The sequence below is a fragment of the Hipposideros armiger genome, unplaced genomic scaffold (assembly GCF_001890085.2).
Source record: "Hipposideros armiger isolate ML-2016 unplaced genomic scaffold, ASM189008v1 scaffold_892, whole genome shotgun sequence".
In the NCBI taxonomy this organism is placed as follows: Eukaryota; Metazoa; Chordata; class Mammalia; order Chiroptera; family Hipposideridae; genus Hipposideros; species Hipposideros armiger.
Genome location: NW_017732242.1, coordinates 476,932 through 501,674, shown reverse-complemented (window position 1 = coordinate 501,674; position 24,743 = coordinate 476,932). Strand labels below are relative to the sequence as shown.

General features: G+C 36.3%; 1 protein-coding gene across 2 annotated transcripts in view; it reads left to right on the top strand.

Moving 5' to 3' along the window:
- Window positions 1-24,743, top strand: part of ARHGEF38 (Rho guanine nucleotide exchange factor 38) — a 130,160-nt gene that overhangs the window by 97,210 nt on the left and 8,207 nt on the right. For both annotated transcript variants that reach the window (XM_019630099.1, XM_019630100.1), the window contains 5 exons: window positions 5,719-5,918; window positions 8,640-8,773; window positions 14,070-14,174; window positions 16,187-16,306; window positions 19,051-19,362. In XM_019630099.1, coding sequence (XP_019485644.1) covers window positions 5,719-5,918; window positions 8,640-8,773; window positions 14,070-14,174; window positions 16,187-16,306; window positions 19,051-19,362 — 871 coding nt within the window. The remainder of the gene's footprint in view (window positions 1-5,718; window positions 5,919-8,639; window positions 8,774-14,069; window positions 14,175-16,186; window positions 16,307-19,050; window positions 19,363-24,743) is intronic.

Here is a 24,743-nt window from a genome sequence, read left to right as displayed (position 1 = left end):
TATCATCTAAAATTATTATTTTGAATTACAATCATATAGAAATACCAAAGACAGCATTAAAGTGATGAGAATCATAGAATCCCCTACCAAAAGTCACACACACAAAAAAACACCTGATACAGTCTCATGTCCTAAAGCAAGAAACATGTACCTCTTCTAAATTTAACTATCTCCAAAAATGCAGATTTAGAACTTCACATTTTTACACTTTTATGTGTGTCTATATTCCCTGTCTGACCAGCGATTCCAAACTTTGGAGCTCAGCGTTTTTAATTTCAAAATGTTATAACTTATTTTATCTTTTCTTAAGTTTTGTATTTTTAAAATTATTGAAGAAACACTGCAAAATACAGAAAATTAAAATGAGGAGAGTAAAGACGATTGGTGGTCATATTCCAGAGTTAACTATTGTAACATTGCTAAAATGTGAAGTTTCTCACCTCATTGCAATTTTTTCTCTCTATATACACATATTATAGGACTGCTATATACTTCTTGTACGTAAACTTGCCACCTCATTCATCAATATATCCTGAGTATCTATGTAGTAAACATAAATCTCCACTGCTTTCTGATTGTATAGTATTCTGATATATAGACCATAATTTAGTTTATCAAACCCCTACAGATACTTGAATTGTGCCTATCTGTCTTGTAAAGGTTGAGGCTATGTGCTCATTCTTAAACATGATCTCTGCACAATAGTTTGATTATTTTCTTAGGATAAATTTCTAAAAGTGGGATAACTAGATCAAAAGACATTTGATACTTATTGACAGAAAATTTCAGAAAATTGAACTAATTTATATTCCCATTACCCATATATGAGTTGTCCATTGAACTACAATTTCCTAGTGCTAGACACAATTAATATTTGTATCTTTACATATGGCAATGTAATAAGCCAAAAATAGTACCATATTGTTTTAATTTTCATTAAGAATAATCTTGGGCATTTTTCATGCGTGTTTAACCATTTGTATTTCACCTCTAATAAATTATCTTTTTTATTGATTGTTCACATTTATTGAGATGTTCATGTTTTTGTAATAGATTGATAATGGCTCTTTAATTAGCAAGGGTATTAACCTTCTTTCTGTCTTATGTGCTATAAATAATTACCAGCTTATCATTTGACTTCCAACATAGTTTATGGCTGATTCTGGTTTTGTTTTTAAGAGTACAATTTTACAGGTAAATTTTTAAATAGATTTATCATGTTTTTCTACTATAGCTGTTGGAATTTAGAAACTTGGAGCTTAGAAATTCCAAGATTGTCTTTAAAGTGTAATCCTATGGTTTCTTCAAGTTCTTGTACAGTTTCATTTTCAACATTTAACTTTTGATCTATCTAGAAATTATTTTGGTGTAAAAGTCCATTTTTATTATTTGTTCTACGTGGCCAGCTGATTATCACAACACCTTCTACTGAATAATTCATTTTTACCCACTGAGTAGGAATGTCATATTTACCATGTACTTAATTTCTGTACATGCTTGTATTTATTTCTTGATTTTCTATTTTGTCCTAATCATCTGTCCATATACTACCCATATCAAACTGCTTTCATTTTTTGCAGCTTTATGTTTGAATATCAGGTATAATTAATCTCAGCTCAGTACTCCTCCTTTTCAGAATTTTCTTGGATATTCTTGCAAATTTCCTTCTTTAAAAACTTTCTCTTTTTGTGAAAATCATATGTACCATGGTTTAAAAAGCCAAATAGTTCTTCAGGACTTAAGAAAAACAGTAAGTAGTCCGCTCTTCTCCTAAATGCTCGTCATGAGAACATAAGCATTTTCACATTTCTTAATTAACTATTTTGCAATTTATCTTCATGACACTAAAAACATGTTTATTTTTTCCTTTGGGGGTATTATTCATTGTCTTCCTTCGTAGAAGATAAGAATTCATCTTTCTTCCCTACCCCATGTCCACTACACACAGACATACACACACACACACACACACAAACACGGGCACACTTACATTCTTCCCATCTCTTCATTCTCCCTACTTAGTTACATTGCAATTTGGATTAGATCAATTATCAGTGTTTTAATTGTATCTGAGTAAATTTCTTTTCAGAGTTAAACCTTGGAATAAATGATTACTTATTTCTCTGGGGAGTTAATTATTATCTTTGTTTTTCCTCCCATTTTATTCATTTTCTTTCTGCTAATCATTAATGCCAAATTCATGGCCAGCCATATTTGGAGACACCCAGGTGTATTATGTTGCCTCTCCATATTACTAGTTCTCTCCGGTCTGCTATATCAATTACCATTCATTCATTTCCTTTACATCTTCTAAAATTTGTTTAATTTTATTTTCAGAGCTATTTTTAATTTATAGCAAATGATATTTGTTTATTATTTGTGTAGCAAACTACAGTTATCTCTAAAATTGACTTAAGGTACTAAAAAAGAGGACTACATTGAAAAGAAATCAATAGTAGTACAGTTTGTGGCTACCATAAAATAAATATTAAATTTAGGATACTTGTGGTCATAAAATAAAGGAAATTCAAAGTAATATGATTATTTTTTACATGATTATTTCTCCTTTCTCTCATTTTCTTCCACTACTTAAGAAATATAAATGTACCTCAAAGTTGAATATCTGATTTGTTCTGTTTTCTACCATAATTTTTTTACGTTATTTAAATGTCATTTTTATTTTCATTGTGCAATTGCTTTCTTGTATTTAATGTAAAGCTTTTAATAGCAAAACTGGATGCTACTAAAACAAAGCCAGCTGTGTTTACTTGACTTTGTAAAGCCCCAATAATAATTTGTAATGATATTAGTATAGCTACTAAATATTAAATACTTGTCAAAGTATTCATGATAAGACATAGGAAGATGAAACAGAATTACAAATTAATACCTACCTTAGTTTTCAGCCTAATACCTGTGGGGAATTGTTATGCATTTGGTTACTGTCTGTGGGGGAGGCATGTGATAATTGACTGCTGGGCTGAGCTGGGTTGTATCACACATAGGACACAACTGCCTCACAGAGAAGGATTAGATGGATGAGTTTTGTGTCACTGAATGCCTGGATGTCATTATCTTATAACACATCCTCTATCTTTTCTACCATATTGCTTGTATGTGTGATGCTGATATCAGAACATCATTGCTCATCACTTGGGCTACTGTCCAAAGTCTATGTCTGAAGACAAAAGTGTCTGGGAGATTTCTCGTGGTTGAGACAGCCTTTTTAATGTCTGTATTTGTGATGCTGTTCAGAGAAGCTAATCATTTATCAATGTTATTATTTTCATTTGAAATGTAAAAGGGAGAGAATAGAACTTTAATGCCAAAGAGTGATGGAAAAAAAGTAGTGATAAGATTTAGACACAACTAAAAGGCCTTGGTTGGTTTTTTGAAATATCTTGATAAGGAAGAAAGGAGAACATCTCAAAGATACAAGGATATTCTTTAATATATCTGGGGACTTTTTTGTAATTAAAAAAATTTTAAATATGTATATAGGCCACACCAATAAACTATCTTATTACAGCAGTTTTCTTTGATTGAATTGTTTGATTAAATTTATATTTTTATGATATTTTCAGTGATTTTTAGAGGATTAAATAACCCAATATTTGGTGGTAGTCAAAGGAAAAACTCAGAAGAAATTCTGATCATATTCATATAGATAATATGGTTTCTAGTCTTAATACCTTCCATATTCCTGACTTGTTATTTAAGGGAATTATTTCTACTTAAGTCTCTAAACTGTTGTATTGTTGAAGAACATAAGAAAATGTGTCCTTCATGTTCAAAGATTCTACCATTGATATACCATCAGTTAGAAAATGTTTTTACTTGTTATTTTTTCAGTATTCATAATAGATATAAATTTTTTTTCCATCTGTTTCACCCAGTCCTCTTGGAAACCAATAACAACTCTCTTTCCCTCATTCCTTCTTTGCCACCCTGTCTCCTTACCTTCCTTCCTTCCTTTTTAAATAGATCTGGTGCAAATGGGTAAAAGGTACAAGATAAATCATATTAAAGCAGCTCTTTACTCCCTTGCAAACTTTTTTTAATTTGGATTTTTCTTTTTTAAAAAAATGCTACCTTTTGGTTTGCATCAGTCTTTTTCTCTATTATGGTATCATCATTTGTTTAATGTGTGAACAAAACTGCTCAGCTATTAGGACCATAGTGAATTTAAAACAAAAATGCAATGTAAAATAAAAGCATATTACAGAAAATCTGAGATATCTGTCACTTTAGTCCACAAATATTTATTGAGAGAATACTACATGTCATGTAAGAGATATAGTGGTGACAGAGAAACTGAGTACAAACTGATAAATAGAGAAGCAAGATGATTCCAGATAGTGATAAGTGCTATGATGAAAATAAAAGGGGAGATGTGATAGAGAGTGACCGGTGTGTGTGTGTATGTGTGTGTGTCTGTGTGTGTGTGCATGTGTGCACACATACATGATAATCAAAATTCTATATTTTCTCATTTATCAAATGAAGAGTTCATTATATGGTCTCTAAGGAGACTTCAGATCTTTTCTAATGACACAACTTTTCTAATGACACAACTTTTCTATTTTGTTAAACATTTTCTAGATTCATTTCACTATTCCAATTATTTAATCTGTTGTCTCTCCATATTAATATTTAAAATTGAAGATGAAAAATCCACCTATCAGGATTTGAAAACCGTGTCTGTATTCTCTATCTACTAAATAAAAAGGAAAACAAATGAATATATCTGGCCATGAGAAGGGACTCAAAGTACAATTTTCATCTATGTTCTATTTACAGCATCTCTTTATTTGCCTTTTTACATAAAGAAGGTTTTAGAAACCACTACATTCTGGCTGGAAAATGAATGACAGTGGGTTGGACAATGTCGTGACCAAGCCTGTAGCTTTTCCACTTCCTGTGAACTGCCAGGCAGTTGGGATGGCTGTGTTCTCATCTCAGTTTTTAAAAGAAGAATCAGGCATAAGTGAGCACCTTCACGTTGATATTTGAAAATCTGTTGGCTAAGAAGTTTTCCACATGGAAAGTCATGAAAAGTCATTGTGTGATAGCAATGATTATTGTATTATTATATAGCAATGATAGTGATGGTGATAGCATTAATAACATTTAGAGGACTGTGGCATTTGTCATAAACCTCTTTTGGGGGCTGTGGTAGAGCATCTGAAACATTATAAATGCAACTTCTCAATTTGGTGGAGGAAAGAAGACAATGCTTTCTTTTGACTATACTCGGCAAGCCATCTGTTTAGATTTTAAACAGTGGGTTTATTTCCCTCACTAATAATCACAAAAATGCCATCAATAAAATGCATTTTTCTTGGTTGTCATGGGAAAATGCATTCTGAAATTATTTCCCACTGTTACTGTAAACCCTATTATTAAAAAAAGCCAAAGAACGGTAAGTGGAACATGGATGGAAGTCATGCTTTGCCACGTCCTTTCTGGTGGACAGCTATACTCATTTGGTTTCTTTTTGGCTTTTGTTTACTAAGCAGTAGGATCTTTCAGCCTTGCTTCTTCCTGTCATCCATTGCTCTTGCTTTCCTTTAGACATGGCACATAGCCAAATTGGTTGGGGAGGTGGGTGTAGAAAAACAGTTTCAGGATTAATCATTAAAAAAAAAAATCACAAAACTGAAAAGGAGTTAATAAGACAAATGTTTGTAAAACTGATATTATGTATCTCTATTGTAGAAGCAAACCAAACTTACTAGACATGGGCTCCTTGATGATCAAACCAATTCAGCGTGTGATGAAATATCCTCTATTACTGTGCGAGCTTCGTAATTCTACCCCTCCCTCTCACCCAGACTTCAGAGCCCTGGAGGAAGCCTTTGCTGCAGTGAAACACATTAACGTAAACATAAATGAATTTAAAAGACGGAAAGATTTAGGTAAGAAGAGACATGATGAATTGTGTGTGTTCCATGATTGGAGTGTTCTGTTTGTTTCTGAGAATCAGAATGTCAAAGTAGTTATCGCACTTACCATGATCATAATCATTTGACATCTAGAGTCAGAGGCTAGGGAGGGGGTTGTGGTTTTGCCCGCTGGGCTCAGATCATGCGGCACAAAAATGACAGTTTTGTATCAAACAGCCCGATACTCAACCTCTTTTGATCACTGCATGCCTGGTCACTTACTGTGGGCTGAAGATACCCATAGCACATAGCTCTCCTCTCTCGGGCAGCATGTGTAGTAAGAAAGGGACATGGCAGGGCCAGGTAGCTGGAGCGGTGGGAGACGTGAAGGTGTAAGGGACAGATCCAGGTGAGGAGACCCAGGTAACACATCGGGCTTATCTAGTTCTGACACACAAAGAATGGAGATTTTTCTTTGACAATAACTGCTCCACCGAAGTGAGCAGGTATAGATAGTTCTTTCTCAAATGAATCATTGTTATTAACTATTTGTTAGCTAAGATATAAAATCAGTGTCTAAAGTAGAATGTAGATTACAAAACAGGAGACACAATTACACAGTTCCTGTCATCCTGGATGTAGTAAGGCATTGGGGTAGCTTGGTTTGTTCCCATAAGTTTTTAATTGGCTTTGTACTTCTAACGTTAAATCTCAAGTCAACACTAATGCAATGGTAGGACTTTGGAGCTAACTGGTCCAATCACTTCATTTGTTTTTATTTTCTAGTTTTTTTATTCAAAAAATAGTGTGTATTTATATTAATAAATTCAAATAATAAAGGGCATAGAGTAAAGATTGAAAGTTGTAAAGACACCATAAACAAAATGAAAAGACAGCCCATACACAAAGGATTACTATCTAGACTATATAATTATTGATATTAAATCAATAATAAAAACATTTCAATATAAAAAAAAGGTTAATAATTAAAAAGCAATTCACGGAGAGACCAATACATTTTTAAATACTAAGCTTCACTAATAATCAGGGAAATGTGAATTAAAATCTCAGTGACATACCATTCCCAGCCTATCAGATTACTAACAAGATTTTTAATGGCTAATGTTAAGTGCTAAATCTCAATCTGCCGGTGAGAATGCAAACTGGAATCATCACTTTGGAGAACAATTTGACAATATCTACTACAGTTAAAAATGCATACAACCAAGACCCAGAAAATCAGTTTCTAGATATTTGAGAAACTCTTGCCCGTATGCTCAGAGAGGTATATGAATAACTAGCGTAATGAATACACTGTGTATTACACACTATGACGTGAGAAAAAAATTATAAAAATTCGTTAAAGTACATGTGTCAATTGGATAAATCAAAACAATGCTAAGGTTTTATTTTTATAGTAAATTAGCAAGTGACAGAAGAACTGTCTATCATATGACAGAAGAACATATGCAATTTGGTACAATTTTTAAAAAGATTGAAAGCATTCAAATAATATGACTGCATATATATATATATATATATATATATATATATAATAAAGGCATAAAAAATAGATATAGATATAATAAGCCCACTATTTAGGATCATAATTTTCTGTAGGGATTAGCAACGGGGATCAAAGAAGCCTCGTTTGTTGCATGATTTTTTTAATGAAAAGATTGGAAAAAAGGCAAAATTAAGATTTATTGTTTTTTTACTTTTGTGTTTGCTTAAAATATTTCAAAGTTTTAAAGAGGAAATATTTTCCTCTCCCATGAATCTAGTTTGCATAGCTAAGATTTTATTAAGTTTTTTTCAGACTTCTTATGTCTTTTTTTTCTATTTTCTCTTCATTCTCTCCTCACTCTCTCTCTTTTCCTTTCCTCCTACAACATGTATGGTATGACAGTTTGCTGGGGCTTTTTTAAAACTTAATCATATATCATGAATGTTCTTCCAGCTAATATGGACTTCTTTTTAATAGTTCCATAGTATTCCATGTATGAATGTATCATAATTTATTAAACTATCCCTCTAGGATAAACTTTTGATTGTTTCCAACAGTTTGCTATTAGAAATAATGCTGTCGCAAACAACCCTTTGCATGGTTATGGGAATCAGATTTCTGTGCATGGACTTGTTGGTCATAGGTTACAAATATTTTAATTTTTATAAGATTTTGCCAAAAACTGCATTGGTTAAATCCTCATCAACAGTATACAGAATTGCCCATCTCTCCACACTCTTACTAAAAAGCAATGTTAGGAATATTTAACACTTTGAACAATAAAAGGGGTGTATATGATTTTAAAGTTAAAAAAGTAAAACTCAAAGAGGTGACTCAACTTAGCCCAAATCTCTCTGCTAGTGGGGAGCCACTCTAGGATGAGGCCTCCTTGGTTTGAGTGTCTTTTCATTAGTTATGTCTTGATGCTTCGTGCTTGAGATCCCAGAAAGTAAATGTGTTATCTAAAAGAGGAAGAGCTTCTTTCCAGTATCCAGGATTTCTTTAATGTGGGAGGTAATTAAACCCTGGGCTTTGAGGAGTGCAGGCCTTGGACAGCTGGGTAAGGTTGGTGGGGCGGGCTGCTGGGATTATGATTGGACAGTGGAGTTGGAGCATATTACATCTGCAACAGAGGGCTAAAAAGACTTTTACTTTAAATATAAACATCGATCTTGACTACTTTGGATGAGACATACACTTTCTATGCTGCACATGTCCAGATATGTTATTGCATTTTTCCATTTCAGTTCTAAAATACAAGAAGAATGATGAGGATGAATCACTTAAAGATAAATTGTCTAAACTAAATATTCATTCAATTAGCAAGAAATCAAAAAGAGTGACAAATCATCTTAAGATTCTGACCAGAGGAGAATCACAGGTAAGTTTTCTTCTTGCACCACATGCATTTTCCTGGGGAATGTGAATGGGGCTGTTTTTGTGAGGTTTTGTTTTGTTGTAATCACGGCTATTTCTAGAACACAGAGAATCAAGGTAATTGCCAATGCTATTCCTCTCTCTCTCTCTCTCTCTCTCTCTCTCTCTCTCTCTCTCTCTCTCTCTCTTAAATGAAATGGACTGAGGGTGGCTTTGACACTATCTTAGCTGTGGTGCTTCCAGTCAGGAAGCAGACAAAGCAAAGATAAGGACAAAAGGACAGGACTCAACAAGGGATGTCCCAGGAGTCCTGACATTCACCATCGACTGGCACATAATCTCACCCAAGGCCATGGCCTCCTTTCATCCCTGTCTTATTTCTGTTTTTTTTTAAATCTCACTTTCCTTTAGGGTTCCCTTGATGTTTATCTTATCTTTATTTCACCCATAATAAAAAGTATTTAGGAGCATACCTTAGTGCAGATTTTTTTCCTACCCCTGATCCCCTTTCTCACCCCCCAAACCCCCCACTCCCCCCTCCCCTGCACCAGATGTACATTATATTACTGGGTCATTGTTCTGTGTCAGCTGTTTAGCACCTGACTTGAACCACTTTCATCTCAACCCCTAATAAGTAACAGATGGATTAGCAAAGGATCTCAAACTTTAATGTGTGTAAGAATTACCTGAGGAGCTTGCTAAAAGACAGATTTCAGGTTTCCACCGGGTTCAAGGGTGCAACCTAGAAGTCTGTAGTTTTACAAAGACTCCAAGTGTTTTGAAGCTACATGACCTTGAAGTAAGTGATCAGTGAAACACCCTTTGAGAGTCACAAGATAGAAAGAAACTTCATGGCTTGGAGGGGGTCATACACTGGGCTTTTAACTGAAGCAACGAACAATCAAACTCATAGACACAGAGAAGAGAATGGTGTTTACCAGAAGAGAAGAAAGGGGGGTGGGGTAGGATGAAGAGACTGAAGGGGGTCAAATATATGGTGACAGAAGGAGGCTAGACTCTGGGTGGTGAGCACACGATGGAACATAGAGACGTTGCATTCTATTGGGTTGTCGGAAAAGTCATGACATATTTTTTTTATGTTTTTCGTTGCAAAAATACATCATGACTTGTCTAACAACCCAATAAAATTGTACACCTGAAACTTATATAATGTTATTAACCGATGTTACTCCAATATGTTTTTTAAAATAATTTTTTTTTAAAAACTAGGCAGGATAGTTCTTAAGATACTATACAGTACTTTTTTTCCCCTTCTCATTTGCCTGAATTCATCCCTTATTGTGTTAACATCTCTAACGTTTTTAATTTGAACTGGAGGCAACTGTATGGTGGCTCAGCATTGGTTTTCAAAGACTCATCCTATTCACCTCACTCTTCAGGTGCTGTGTACTTTTCTCCCCTTTTTCCATCATCTCTGCAGCTTTCTGACCACTAAGGTGGAAGTGGCCTCTTTTCCGGACGCCTAACAAATTACCAAGTGTATCCCGATCGAGGCACTGCTAATATTTGCAAGAGCCAGCACAGGGCAGAAATTAAGAGCAAGGTCTTTGAAACAATCCAGATCTGGATTCGAATCTCACCTCTGTCACTTAATAAATATTTGTCTTTGGGCACATAACTGAAATTTAATGTCATCATCTGTAAAATGGGGATTATACTAGGACCTAATACATGGAGCGGTTGTGAGGATTAAATGTACCTAACACAGTGGGTAAGCACTCAGTACATATTAGCATCATCATCATTGTCATTGTCATCATTATTTTATATCATTGCCTTGTATTGTCATTTACCTTTTAATGTGCAGACGTCTTACTTCCCATGTGGATATAAACTTTTTTATGCATAGTGTATTCTTCAGGTCTTTTACTCTCTATGTTTTAGGATGTTTTGACATCTTTAAAAATCTTGCTGTCTGAGGAGAGATGCCCGGGCCAGGGCAAGCCTGTTATTAGAAATAATGAAGGGCTCAGCTGATATCACTTCTTTCATATGCAATCCAACCAATTCTGAGTCTATAGCCCCAACCACCTCCTTCTCTAACTCACACACCAAGCCAACAATATTCCTCTGCCCGAGATCCCAGGGCCCGCCAGGTACCAAGCAATTAGAGACCATCCCCACCCCTCACCCCCATTGCTCCAAGCCCAGGGGACTTAATTCGAATTGACTAATCCTAAACTATTTACCCTGTTCCAGCTGTTTCTTCAGGGTTTCCCACAAAAACTCCAACAAAGACTCTGGCCTAGACTTTCTCCTTGTTCCTTCTTGCCGCCTAACCATGTGGCCCTGCATGGTGTGTGCTGACCCCTCTCCCTAGGACTTGTGAGTACAATAGATTTGTTGCAAGCCTTGTTCTCATCTCCCCCTGGGGCTGCACCAGCTTTCCCATGTCATATTCAATGTGGCATTCTTGGGATGCATGGCTCATATCATTCTTCTACTTAGCTCCTTATATTCTAGGGAATCGCTGGGTCCATGGCATAAAGCAAGTAACTCTAGACCTCTCCTTTTAATATGAAGCTATAATGTGGGAAGTTTGGGACATTTATGGTGTGTGGTCATAGATCAAGGAAAGGAAAATCAAGACATCTCAATGAAAGGCAGCAATAATAAAATTGAATTGGGCATTCATCTGTGAAGAGGCTGGGGCCTCCATAGACATCTGTAAATATCATGCAAACAATTCTGCCCTGCTCTTTGGGAAGTTGCTCTTGACTCAAGACCATTCCATTGAGGAACAATAGGCGGGTCTTAATTTCGGGCAAACTTCTGTAGAAGCTGCTACATCCTTTAACATATTTATCATCTGCATCTGATATTTTTCTCAATTGTGAGATACAAGTGAATTGTGGCTAAAGTGACTTGGGAGGGTATTAATTAGATTTTCTCCTTAATCTTTGGAGAGGATGTCCTGTCAGCAATGAAGCATTTCACTGTTAATCAGAAAATCAGCTGCATAGGCTGGACTGTAGAAGAGATAAATCTCGAATCAGTCAATTTTGCACTTGTCAGCAGCTCAAGGGAAATATTCAGTGGAGTTAGGATAGAAAACTATTACCCAAGAGGAAGATTATATTCAATTCATCACACATGTATTGAGCTCTTAGGTGCCAAACGCTGTAGTAGAGACTGGGAATACAAAGAGATTCTGAATCCAGACCACTTGGGTTGGAATCCTGGCTCTCCCTATGAACATGGGCAAATTTCTTTAATGTCCTATATCAGGGTAAAGGGTAAGCTTCTGTAGCAAAGTGATTCCAAAACATAAGCTCCAGTCAGCTTGTCATTTATTTCTGTCTCTGATAATAGTCCTGAGATGTGAGTCCAGATGGACTCTGCTGTATAAGATCCTCCAGGAACCCAGTTCTCCCCAATTTTGTGCTGTGCTGTTCCCTAAACATATTGTCTTCATCTGCCTGGTTGAAGTTGGGTCACTGCCATGTCTTCATTCAAGTCCCAAGACAGTGTTTTAAGGCCAAGATTCAGAATGAAACACATCACTTTCACTCACATCTTATTTACCCAAACCCAGTTCCAGGGGCAGAGCCAGCTGCCAGGGAATCTTGGAAAGGGTAGTTACTGGCAGGGAAGCTACGTGTCCAACTTGAACTAGAGGTGTGGATTCCATCAGTAAATGGATGGCAGGCAAAACATGAACAATCTCTGCCACACACCCCGAAACCTCTGCTCGTAGCACCTACCCCATAGGGTCATATAAGAATTAAAATGATAAAACAGGTTTTAGCACAGTGTCTGGAACATAGTTAGTGTTTAATAAATGTTTGCTATTATTATTATTAAGACAAAAATGCTTAATCTCAAATGCTTGCAATCCATTAGTGGAGAGAGTAGTTTAAATAATTAACTAGTGTTGAGAGATCACATAGGAGGGAGCAATTCATTTTCTACAATGGAAAGAAAAGGAATTATGCAGAGGATTCGTAGAAGAGCTGACAGTTGAGCAAGTCCTTAAAAAATAAAATTTTAAGGCAGAAAAGGGACAGCAGCATTTTCCAGCAAAATAAAGCAACACGAGAAAGGCTTGGCTATAGAGAAGTAGAAATAGGCAATATTTCTCATAGTGTGATCCTTGGACTTCTTACTTTAGAAATCATCTGGGGCCCAGCCAAGATATACAAAACAAAGTAGCTGGTGATGAGTTCCTGAAAACTGCATTTAAAAAAAAAAATCTCCCACAGCCTATTGTTATATACAGCAAACTGGGTTAGAGCATAGAGATCCGAAGGCAGAGGGTGTTAGCTTTGTGTGGCTTACAAAGAACAGTGCTGCCCATTTCATCAAAATCTTTCCAGATAAGGAATATTAAGGGTTTGAAACATAAAATAAAATGTCGCCATTTTCTGTGCATTCAGTTCTAAGGTCAACCATCTTAGCAAATGTATGAACCAAGGACAGCTACAGCGCCGACAATATACACCAGATTCTACAAAACATTTGCATGCTCACAGATTTTGCCAGCCTGAGGCTGATTCTCACCTTTTTGTAGCAATGTTGACTGCCAAGAAATACTTCTCACCATCAAGAGCAATGATAAGTGCGTGTTCCTAGAAACTGCCACAAGCAATGAAAAGCATATTTTTCTGATGCTTAACATGTAAGGTAACAAAAAAGTAACTGAACACACGTGACCACTATCTTAACTCTGCTGAGGTTTCCTAACAGAAGGACTAGTTTTACTAAGTTACATATCATCGTTCAAATTTGATCTGATAATTATCACCTTTCATTAGCCAAGAACCTGAGAATATTTTCTAAATAACCACTGTGAAATAAATTGGAATGCGTCATCTCAGCAAAACAATACATTCCAATCACTGGATCAAATTTTTATTTTTATTTTTAAATTTAAATTTTACTTTTACTAATTATTTCATAAGCCCATAAATGTAATATAATTTAAGAGTACATACATAATATATGCCATTTAAAACAGTAGAGATAAGGTTTACATCCTACTGCTACTGCGCCATAGGTGATGCCATGCGAAACCTCTACGGCCCGTTAAGCAGCACCACGAGGCTTTGTTGCACTAATTGCTCATCAGTTGTGTGCTGGTACACAAAGTACTGTGTCAAAGACAGCATATTGTTAAAGGTTTGCATCTCAACAAGGAGTTTTTGGTACTATGCTGGGCCGATATGGTCCATGATATATATATACACACACACACACACACACACACACACACATATATATATATATATATACCAGATTCATTTGATTTATAAAAATAAATACTTCCATCTATATTTTAGGTGAAAGACAACACCTTTAACAGAGAAGAAAAACTGTTTAGATCTTTAGAAAAGACTGTGAGGCATTGTGTGAAGAACATTTCATTCTGTCTTCAACACATACAGGTGGGTGAGACACAACTGTTATCAATGTTTCTATAAGAAGGTACTGATGTCAGTAGTTATTATAAAGAGTAAATATGACCGGTATATGCATTTAGATGATGACGCCTTCTGCATCAAATTTGGTAGGCTGCAAATTGCTGGTGAAGGAAGCCAATATGAAGATTTAGGTTTTGTGCTTTGTTTGCTTACCTGCCTCCCCCTCCTCTCATCCCAATTGCCGGGTTGTGGGGCATTTGCTCACATGATTGCCAGGTGGTGCTGGACATTCAGCATGCTTTTTCCAGAGTAGAGAGGAGTTCCTTAATGCAAAATTGCAGGCAAGGCAGACATTTTCTTTATTTGTTTGATTATCCTAACATATCTCTTCCTAGTACCTAAAACACATATTTGCAGATCTAAGAGTAGAACTGAAAGAAAAAATAAAAATCAAAGGGGGACATAAAATGAAATTAGAGAAGTTATAAAATAAAAAGTGCATAACATAAAGACTATTAAAAAAAACCCACATGTGGGTCTCACATTTAACTGTCTGCTACCTAGCAGCTGTCTCCCCAAAAGGGCATAGTGATCATACAATTCTAAGACAATCTGAGCACTCCATGTATGTTATAACCAGTGTTTTCTAATGCCCCTTTATAACCTGGAATCAAATTAATAGATAATTCAACCTTAGGTAGGTAGGCATACATAAAAGAAAATCAATATAACGGAGAATAAATTCTAACAAAAATAATATGAACTAAAATATGCAAGTGCTCCCACACAACCATAGTAGAAGCCAAAAACAACACACCAATTTCCAATCCCCAAGGACAGCGGTTCTCAACCTTCCTAATGCCACGGCCCCTTAATACAGTTCCTCATGTTGTGGTGACCTCCAACCATAAAATTATTTTCATTGCTACTCTATAACTGTAATTTTGCTACTGTTATGAATCGTAATGTAAATATATTTTTGTTTTCCGATGGTCTTAGGTGACCCCTGTGAAAGGGTCGTTCGACCCCCAAAGGGGTCGCAACCCACAGGTTGAGAACCGCTGCCCTAGGAGGTTCTTCTGCCCTTGTTGAGAATCAGACTTAACCCATTTAGAGTACAGTTTAATTATATTCCGAAGAAAGAGCAGTCAGGAGTTGGATCTAATGGATCTCACAAAGAAGACAGAGTGTCCTTAACAATATCCTGACAATGTTCATTACTAGGAGACGTAGAGAATTAGTAGAATTATATGTAAGTCAGTTAATAAATGGCCCCCTTCCTATTTTCCAGCTTTTCTCTTGGATATCTGTTTTTGGAAGCAGATGTTTGCATGCTTAGATACATTATCACAGCAACAGAAGATTGACAGTCACAATGATTTGGAGACAAGGTTCTGTGCTATGTAACTAACAAGCCACATTCTTTTCTTATTTATTAACTGATGCAAAGCCTGACTTTAGAATCAGGTAACAATGTCTTGGTAACCTGAGATTGGTAACAATCTCTTCCTAAAGTACTGCCTGCCACGAAAAGAAATCCAAAATTTAGTTGTAACAGCCGAAGGGCAGTGGGGACACTGTCCTTGATACCCATTTCAAGGAGTAAATGCCTCATGGAAAGTCCTCTATTTCCACCAGTTCAACAAAAATGTGAGCATCTTCCTTTAAAGAGACTACTAAATTCACTAAGGGAAATTGAAAACATAAATAAAAGAGGTATGATTTTTAAAATAAGGGACCTGTAAGAATTAAATGATAAAGAATGGCCAATGAGAGAATTTATCACGGTCTCTACGTTATAAAAGAGGGTGCCATCCAGAGCACTATGAGAAAGTGACAAAGGGGAGGAAAGTACGGAAATACTTGTTACAAGTGACATGACTGTACAGAGTATTTATAAATGTTTTTCCTTCCTTTTTTTTGTATCTCTCAGTGGTAATGGCGGGTTATGGTGAGAAAGTGTGCATTTGGAACACGTTTAATTGTACTGACTTCAGAACTTTGCCCTTTTTTGTAACTTTGTTCTTGGGTTTCAGGATGCCATGCCCTTAACTCTGCAGAGTGTAATGGAGCTCCAGGAGATTTCCTGCAACCAAGAGGAGGAGAGGGGCTGCTCGGAGGCCTCAAGCAATGCCCCACATCCTTATGATGACTTTGTAAGTTATTTATATTCACTGATAAGTGCACACTCAATAGTAGGGTTAAAAGCAGAGCTGCTTTTCATTTATTTTTCTGAAGTGAGAAATAAAACATACACTGAAGAAAATACTAATGTCAGAATTGGTAAATTTAAGCAGGAGATTGTTTTATCATTAGATATTTTTAAGTGGATTAGTGAGGATTTTACTCTAATCAAAATTTCAGAGGGTCCCAGACTGTGTTTCTAGCAGTAGTCAGTGTCTGTGCAGCTTTTAGTTCAAGTCTGCCTGTGATGTAGCCAGGATTGATTAAGTTAGAAAGCTGTGATTTTCTTAAAGGAGTTTCTGGAAAAGCCCAGAGTCCTTACAGAAGGAGCAAAGACACTCTCTAAAGATGCGACATCTTTACGCTGGAAAGTAAAGCTCTCCTATTGAGGAAAGGCTTTTATGTAAGAGTCAAAAATTGTATCTTTTTGCCTTCAGTAAATATTAAAGAGTTCTGTAAAATATACAGAATCATAAAACATACCCTGGGAATCATAAAAACATATTTTGGGGGCAAGAAAATATTTGGATGGCAAACTAGTCTGAGTGATCCTCATTTTAATTTAGCACCTTGTATGCCATAGGTATTGTTATTCCATAATAGTATTTCAAGTATCACACAGAAAATATCATAGTCTCTTTCATCATCTTCAGAGTCGTTGGAAGTGCCATTTTTGTGTTAGCATTATTGGCATTTTGGGTCAGACAGATGTTCAATGAGTGGCCCTTGTGCTGAAGGGTGTTTAGCATTCCTGCCGTACCAGGCTCTAAATCTCAGCAATGTCCCTCCATCTAAGTCATGACATGAATATCCTCACACGTTTCTGAATTCTAGGAAGGGATATAGCCTTCACAACAGTAGAAAAACACCGAGAAGCATCTTGCTTTCCTGATACAGGAAAATGGAAAGTCAGGATTATATCTCAACTAAAATGATAGATTTGGTAGAGGGAGGGGTGGCAGGGAGAGAAATTTTTATGACATATTAAATGGAAAAAGTGAAGCTAGTTCTTATACATTTTCTGGGATCCCATTTTAGAAAAGTCCTTAAGGGTTTGCTCTTTTGTTTAATGTCAATTCATTAAGTCAATAAATATTTATTGATCACTATATAAAAACATGTTATGTAGCTTCTCCCTCATCAAGCATAGTCCAGAATTGGATGTAAGGTGTCGTCCTCTACCTTGCATAAAACCTTACCAGATGATAAATTAGGATAAAATAATTATCAGAAAGCTCAGCACAAAAGTAACTTTTTTTGTGGATAACGTATATTCAGCTCTTTAAAAATCAAATGTTAAGAGTTCAGAATCTACTTAGAGTCACAGTAGTTTTTTTTATCTAACCATGAGAGATGCTTCTCTACACATTTAAGACAAAATATTGAAATGAAATCTGATTCTTATTTGTTTCAACCACCATTCCCATGTACAGGTGAATTGGTTTTTGTCTATGGGTCACAGGACATATATATTGTATTTATATTGTAATATTGTAACTAGATTACCTATAGAGTTCAGTCATGTCACAAACACAGCAATTTATCCCAGAACAGTGCACAGATTCTTTGCTTAGTCAAAGGACTCATTAAACAATCTGCAGGTGTATAGTAATTATTATATAAGTTACACATCACCTTTAAACTGTGTTGGCTATTGCTGGTGCCAATAAGAGATTGGTTCCCCCTCTCTCTAGATTTCCCACAAGTTCAAAGTTACCAGAAGCCATTTAAGTTAATTAATAGCAACTGCTGCTCAGATCTTATTCCCTAGGACATCTTTCAGGGTGCTAGAGGAAACCTGCTTCCAAATTGCTATAACATGACCATGTAACCCAAACATGTATGATAAAGGGTAAAGTTGGGCATTCAGCAAACATAGGATACCAGTGCACTTCAGAATAGAAGGGTAGAAAAGATAAATAGAAGAAATTAAATTTGGGGTCTGGCATGGGATTAGGCATTAACATGAATTTCATTCAATGACTCGGACCTAAAAACGTAACAATTTAGGACACAGAATCAGCATTATCTTAATCCTTCAGTATATTTAAAGAGGAAACAATAGTTCTGTGGTCATTTCTATCACAGGAGTAAAATGTCTAAACTAGGGGGTATTATCTGTCTGGGGGATACACTTCCACTACCAAATTTAGCCACCATGGTAACCAGGAAATTGAGGCAGGTGTGGTTGGAATAAGCCACAGTCTCTTCTAAGACTGACTACCTTCCTTTTATTGCCAACAAAATGATATGGGTGCATCATTTATGCAGCGTTGGTAGTCAAAGGCTGGAGGTCAACACTCCTCCTCCCCCTAAACACACACACACACACACACACACACACACACACACCAATGTGCTGGCTGGGATTAGAAAGAAGGGGAAGGGGAAAGTGTTGAACAAGATGACTCCAATGATAAAATTAGTGGCTGCAGAGAGAAAGGTGGAGCATATCTTGGTGTGCAGGCTTCAACTTTTATATTCTTCCCCCTTTCTCACCATTCAGGTTCAATGTTAGAATCTAGAGTCGCTGTTTGAAGTCCTTGAACAGGTTTAGCTAGACGAAAAAAATGATCACATCCTCTTTAACTTGGCTAGATGCTTTTCTGTCTCCATTTGTGCCCCTGCTGTGAGGAAGCAAGCCCGCTGATAACAGCGCTGGGGACGGTATTGGTAATTCCTCGCTCTGTGACAGGATTGTTTTCTCCTTTGGCAGGCAGCTCATTTACAGAAGCTCGTCCTGATGCCCCTGTCAGCCCTGCTGTCCCTGTTCCCAGGGCCTCAGAAGCTCATCCAGAAACGCTATGACAAACTGCTGGACTACAACAGCTACCTGCAGCGGGCAGCGGGCGATGAGTCGGACTTGGCCAGAAAGGAATATGAAGCCCTCAATGCCCAGCTTGTGGAAGAGCTCCAGGCGTTCAACCAGGCCGCGCGAAAGGTCCTTTGCAACTGTCTGTGTAGTTTCATCACCCTCCTCAGGGACCTGATGCTGGTGGCACAGCAGCTGTATTCCACAGTGGTGCCGGTAAGCCCAGCACAGCACCTAACCACCATGGCCTCTAGCACCTCTGAGAAACCACACCCCTGCAGACGGCCTGTTCATAGTATGCATGCTTATGTTGCGTGTGCATGCGTGTGTGTGTGTGTGTGTGTGTGTGTGTGTGTGTGGTTTTTATTTTCACTGAAGCCTGTCAGATAGTCTCCTGCTGTCTCTTCTCCACGGGAAGATAAAAGAGAGTTTCCTAGCTGGGCTTGCTGCAAATTCCACACATGTTCTTGGAGATCCCATTTCAACCAAACCCCTTTCAGCTTTACTCCACTCATTTGTGGGACCAATGTCGCTCCACCTCCCTGATGCTATGTTGAAGCTTGTCCATTTATAGTTTGCCTTCTCTTCTTCCCATTTAACAGTTTTTAAATGTTAAACAAGACTAAGATGTGGATCCAAAAAGGAGGATATCTCAGTGTAATGACAGAAGTAGGATAACTGTCAACCCAGTCTTTGTTTTGCTTTTGTTCCAAAGAAGAGAAGCCTGAAGTATGTGTGTGTGTGTGTGTGTGTGTGTGTGTGTGTAAATATGCATATATGTCTCATTTAGCCTTCTGTTAGGATACAGTTTTATAATTATCTTCTGAAGAGAAAGATATTTTCAACCTAATACCAACTTTAAAAAAATCAGCTTAGTTTCCTGGCCCTTCATTTCAAATGTATTGGTTCTCATTCAGCTGGTTAGATATTTAATGGACAACATTTGGAGGATAATTAATTGCCCCTACTGTATTTTTTATCGTGTACGTAATTAACTTTTAACTTATCCTTTGCATTATTTTAAGTTGAATAAATAGGTGCTATATTGACATGGTTCAAAGGGGAAAACTAGATGAAAATATATAAGCAGTTGCACACCCACTCCTGTCTCCTAACCATCCCATCTCCTGCTCCCACCCCCATGGTAACTAGTTTATTCACTTAGGGCTCCTTTGTGCCAGAAAAAGTAAATGCAAATATATACTGTTATTCCTTACACTAAACTAGCATAATACACAGTACCCTCTGCAGCTTGCTTTTTAACATCTTGGGAAAAGTGTCCTTGTCAGTACACAGAGAATGGCCGCATTCCTTTCACAGCTTTATACTAGTCTATACTACTGCACAGCTGCACGATAGTGTATTACCAGCCCCCTATTTGGGGATAAAAACTTTATTGAGTTATAATTCATATATCATAAATTCCACCTATTTAAAGTATGCAGCTCTGTGTTTTATATATATATATATATATATTCATAGGAGTTGTGCAGCCATCACCATGGTCAATTTTAGGACATTGTTCTCACAACCAGAAGCAACCCTGTACCGTCAGCAGTGACTCCACATTCCCCCGTAACCTCCCCAGCCCAAGGCAACCACCAGTCTCCTTTCTGTCCCTGCAGATATGCCTATTCTGGACATTTGATATCAATAGAATTACATAATATGTGGTTCTTTGTGACTGGCTCTTACACTCAGCATGATATTTTCAAGGTCTATCCATGTTTCAGTGTTTTTCAGTACTTAATACTTTTTATTGCCAAATAATATTCCATTGTGTGGATGAGACACATGTTATTTACCTATTCATCAGTCAATGAACATTTGGGTTAGTTCCACTTTGGGGCTATTATGAGTAAGGCTGCGAGGAGCAGTCAAGTTCTTACTGGATGTGTGTTTTCATTTCTCTTGGGTATATACCTAGGAGGAAGTTGCTGGATCATATACTAACTCTATGTTTAACTTTTGGAAGAACTGTCAGACTATTATTTCCCACTGTGGCTGCATTATTTTTTATTTTTTTATTTTTTTAGCTGAGCCACCCTGCCACCTGTTGGCAGCTCAGCAGCAGCTCAGCTCAGACCAGGATTCAAACCAGAGAATCTGTTGTTCAGAGTTCGCATTCTTGAGCGAGCTCTTAACCAACTGAGCCACTCAGCCAGCCCATGTGGCTGCACTATTTTAAATTCTCAACAGTAATGATTGAGGGTTCCAATTTCCTCACATCTGTCTCTTTTCTCATAGCCATCCTAGTAGTGTGGTTTTGATTTGCATTTCAATGATCAGTTGCCTATTTTTAGACTTTTTAAATTGAAGTGTAACTTCTAAGATTATATACAGTAAAGTGCATCAGTCTGAAGTATTTATCTCAATGAATATTTGACATGTATGTACATTTGTGTAACCACAGCCCTGATCAATTGGGTTGTCAGAAAAGTCATGACTTTTTTTTTTTTTATGTTTTTCATTGCAAAAATGTGTCATGACTTTTCCAACAACTCAATAGATATAAGCCCTTTTCAGTTCCCCATTAAGGTTACTCATGACCATTCCAGGCTACTGTCCTCCAAAGATGATCACTTTTTTATTATATTACCATAGACTAATTTGCCTGGTTTGTATTTCATATAAACTGAACCATACAATATGTATTTTTTTATGTGTTTTAGCCTGTATCTATTGATGGATATTTGGATGATTTTCAATCTTTTTCTTTTACAAATAATTCCAGAGTCATTTTATATGTGGGCAGATGTGTCATTAGGAGAGATTTCTAGAAGTGGGATCTCTAGGTCTAAGAGTAAATACATATGCAATTTTGATGGCATTGCCTGGTTCCCTCCTTAAAGGTTGCACCGTTTAGGATTCCCACTTCAAACATATGAGAATACTGGTTTGCCTGAATTTTTCCAATCTGATAGGTTCAAGTGTAAATTTAATTTGTATTTCTCTAATTAATACTAGAGAGGTTGAGACTCTTCCCATGTTTGAGGGTTATTTCTATTTCTTTTCCTGTGAGCCAGCTGTTCATGTCTTTGCCCTTCCTTGTATTGAGTTAGTGGCTTTTTTTTCTCCTTCAATGTTTAGAAGCGACATATATACTAGTGAGATGAGCTTTTTGCCTAAGGTATAAATTTAGAATGTTTTTCCCAGTTTACCATTTGTCTTTGGACTTTGTGGTATTTTTGTTGTTGCTGTCATGCAGAAGTTTGTTTTTTTAATGTAGTCAATTTTATTAATCTTTCATTTTATGATTTCTAGGTTGTTGAGTCATAGTTAGAAAGGACTTCCATGCTTGGAGGATCCATGAATTTAACCATTTTCCCTCTAGTGTATTTATGTTTTCATATTTTCTTTTTTTTTTAATTTAAATCTTTGCTCCATGTAGATTTTATCCTGGTTCATGTTGTGAAATGCAGATGCAACTTCGTCTTTTTCTAAATGGCTATCTAGTTGACCAAACACCATTTATTAAAAAGTAACTTATTGTTGTTCTTAATATTTTTCTCAATGAAACTCACTTAATTAGCATAATTTTATTCTGAGGCCTACAGAAACAGACTTGTATATCCCATATGGTCATGGTGGAAGGTGGGTTCATACATTCACAGTAAAGGTGAGCTTTGGCAGGAATTTGTGAATCAGAAAAGACATGCGATTTTTAGGTACCTTTGACACCCATTCTGAATTATAGAATTTTTAAAGGTGTCTTCAGTTCCTGTTTTATATTATCTAAATATCTTTCACATTGCAATCCATAACAGAACAAGAGAAAAGAGTACTTTGTTTTTGAGAAATTACTAATGCCCTAAAGTAAATTAATTTTGGAGAAATTAATCCTTATTAAAATGATTTTATTATATAGTTTGTATGTAGTATATATACTTACACTTTTTGAGATAATTATGGGTTTGTGTGCAGTTGTGAGAAGTGATGCTGAGATCCTATATGCCCTTCACACAATTTTCCCAATGGTAGCACCTTGCATAACTACATAGATTTCTGAAAGGCAGAATTTAATAGTGGCTAGAGAACAGACTTTAACACTAGAATGCCTTATTCTAATACCCACTCATCACCATATTACTTTGGGCAAATTAATTTATCCCTGTATATCTCAATAATTTTCTCATGAATAAAGTGAGGATAATAAATTTATACAATTTTTAAAATTGTGGTAAAACATAACAAAAAATTTTCATTTAATCGTTTTTAAGTATATAGTTCAGTAGTGTTAAGTATATTCACATTGTTGTGCAACAGACCTCCAGAGCATTATCATCTTGCAAAACTGAAACTCTATACTCATTAACTAACAGCCCCCCATTTCACCCTCTCCCCCACCCCTGCAACTACCATTCTCCTTTCTATTCCTATCAATTTGACTATTTTGCATACCTCTTGTAAGTGGAATCGTATAGTCTTGTCTTTTTGTGACTGGCTTACTTTACTTAGCATAATGTCCTCAAGATTCATCCATTTTGTAGCATGTGAGAAGATTTTCTTCCTTTTTAGGGCTGGGTAACACTCCATTGTAGATATATATCACATTTTCTGTATTCATTCATCTGTCGGTAGACATTTGGTTTACTTCCACCTTCTGGCAATTGTGAATAATGCTGGTAAGAACATGGGTGTGCAAATATCTCTTTGAGATCCTACTTTCAATTCTTCTGGCTATATACCCAGAAGTGGGATTGCTGGCTTATATGGTAATTCTTAATTAAAAAAAAATAATTTTTTGAGGAATCCATAGTTCTCTTTTAAATTTTATTTCTTATCAGAGTTATGCACGCACATGCTTTAAAGATACAAGCAGTTATTTAGGGTTGGTTAAGACAAACAATAGGCGCTCACTGTCTTTCCCCCATTTCTCCTTCTTTGGAGGCAGCTACTTTTCAAATCTTTTAGATGAGTCTTTTGGTAGTAACCATCGGATATTTTAAGATAAGATTCTTGTGTCTTTTCAGTTTTAGGCATGATACACTCCATCATGAGAAATGAGGATTTAGCTGTCTTTTTTCTCTCTGCCCCCACAACATATATGTTCACATATACTCTTTGTATTTCCGAACCCCTCCCGATAGTTATATTATAAATTTGGTTGAGTTCATATTCAGCATTTAAACTATTTAACTTGTATGTCAGTCGTGCTCCCAGTAGGAAAAACACAACACATTCAAAAGAACATTTGAACAAAAATTTAATAAAAGGATTATTTACAAAAATGTGAGTATAGTATTGGGAAACCTTAAGGACTAGTGCACCACTGTGGGGCTTTAAAAAAGGTGGGGGGAGGGGGGGAGCTTTAAAACACCGAAGCTTGAAGGGACAAGAGGAAAGAGTAGTTTGAGGAATGTTTAGAGAGAGTGTAGTGGAGAGGGCTATATTACAGAAGCTGTCTGACAGTGAAGACTATAGAAGGGAAACTTTGGAAATAAATATGGTGGCCCCTTGACCAACATGGATTTGAACTATGAGGGTCCACTTACATGCAGATTTTTTCAATAAATGCTGTAAATGTATTTTCTTTATTATTTTCTTAGTAATATTTTATTTTCTCTGGCTTACTTTACTTTAAGAATACAGTATAT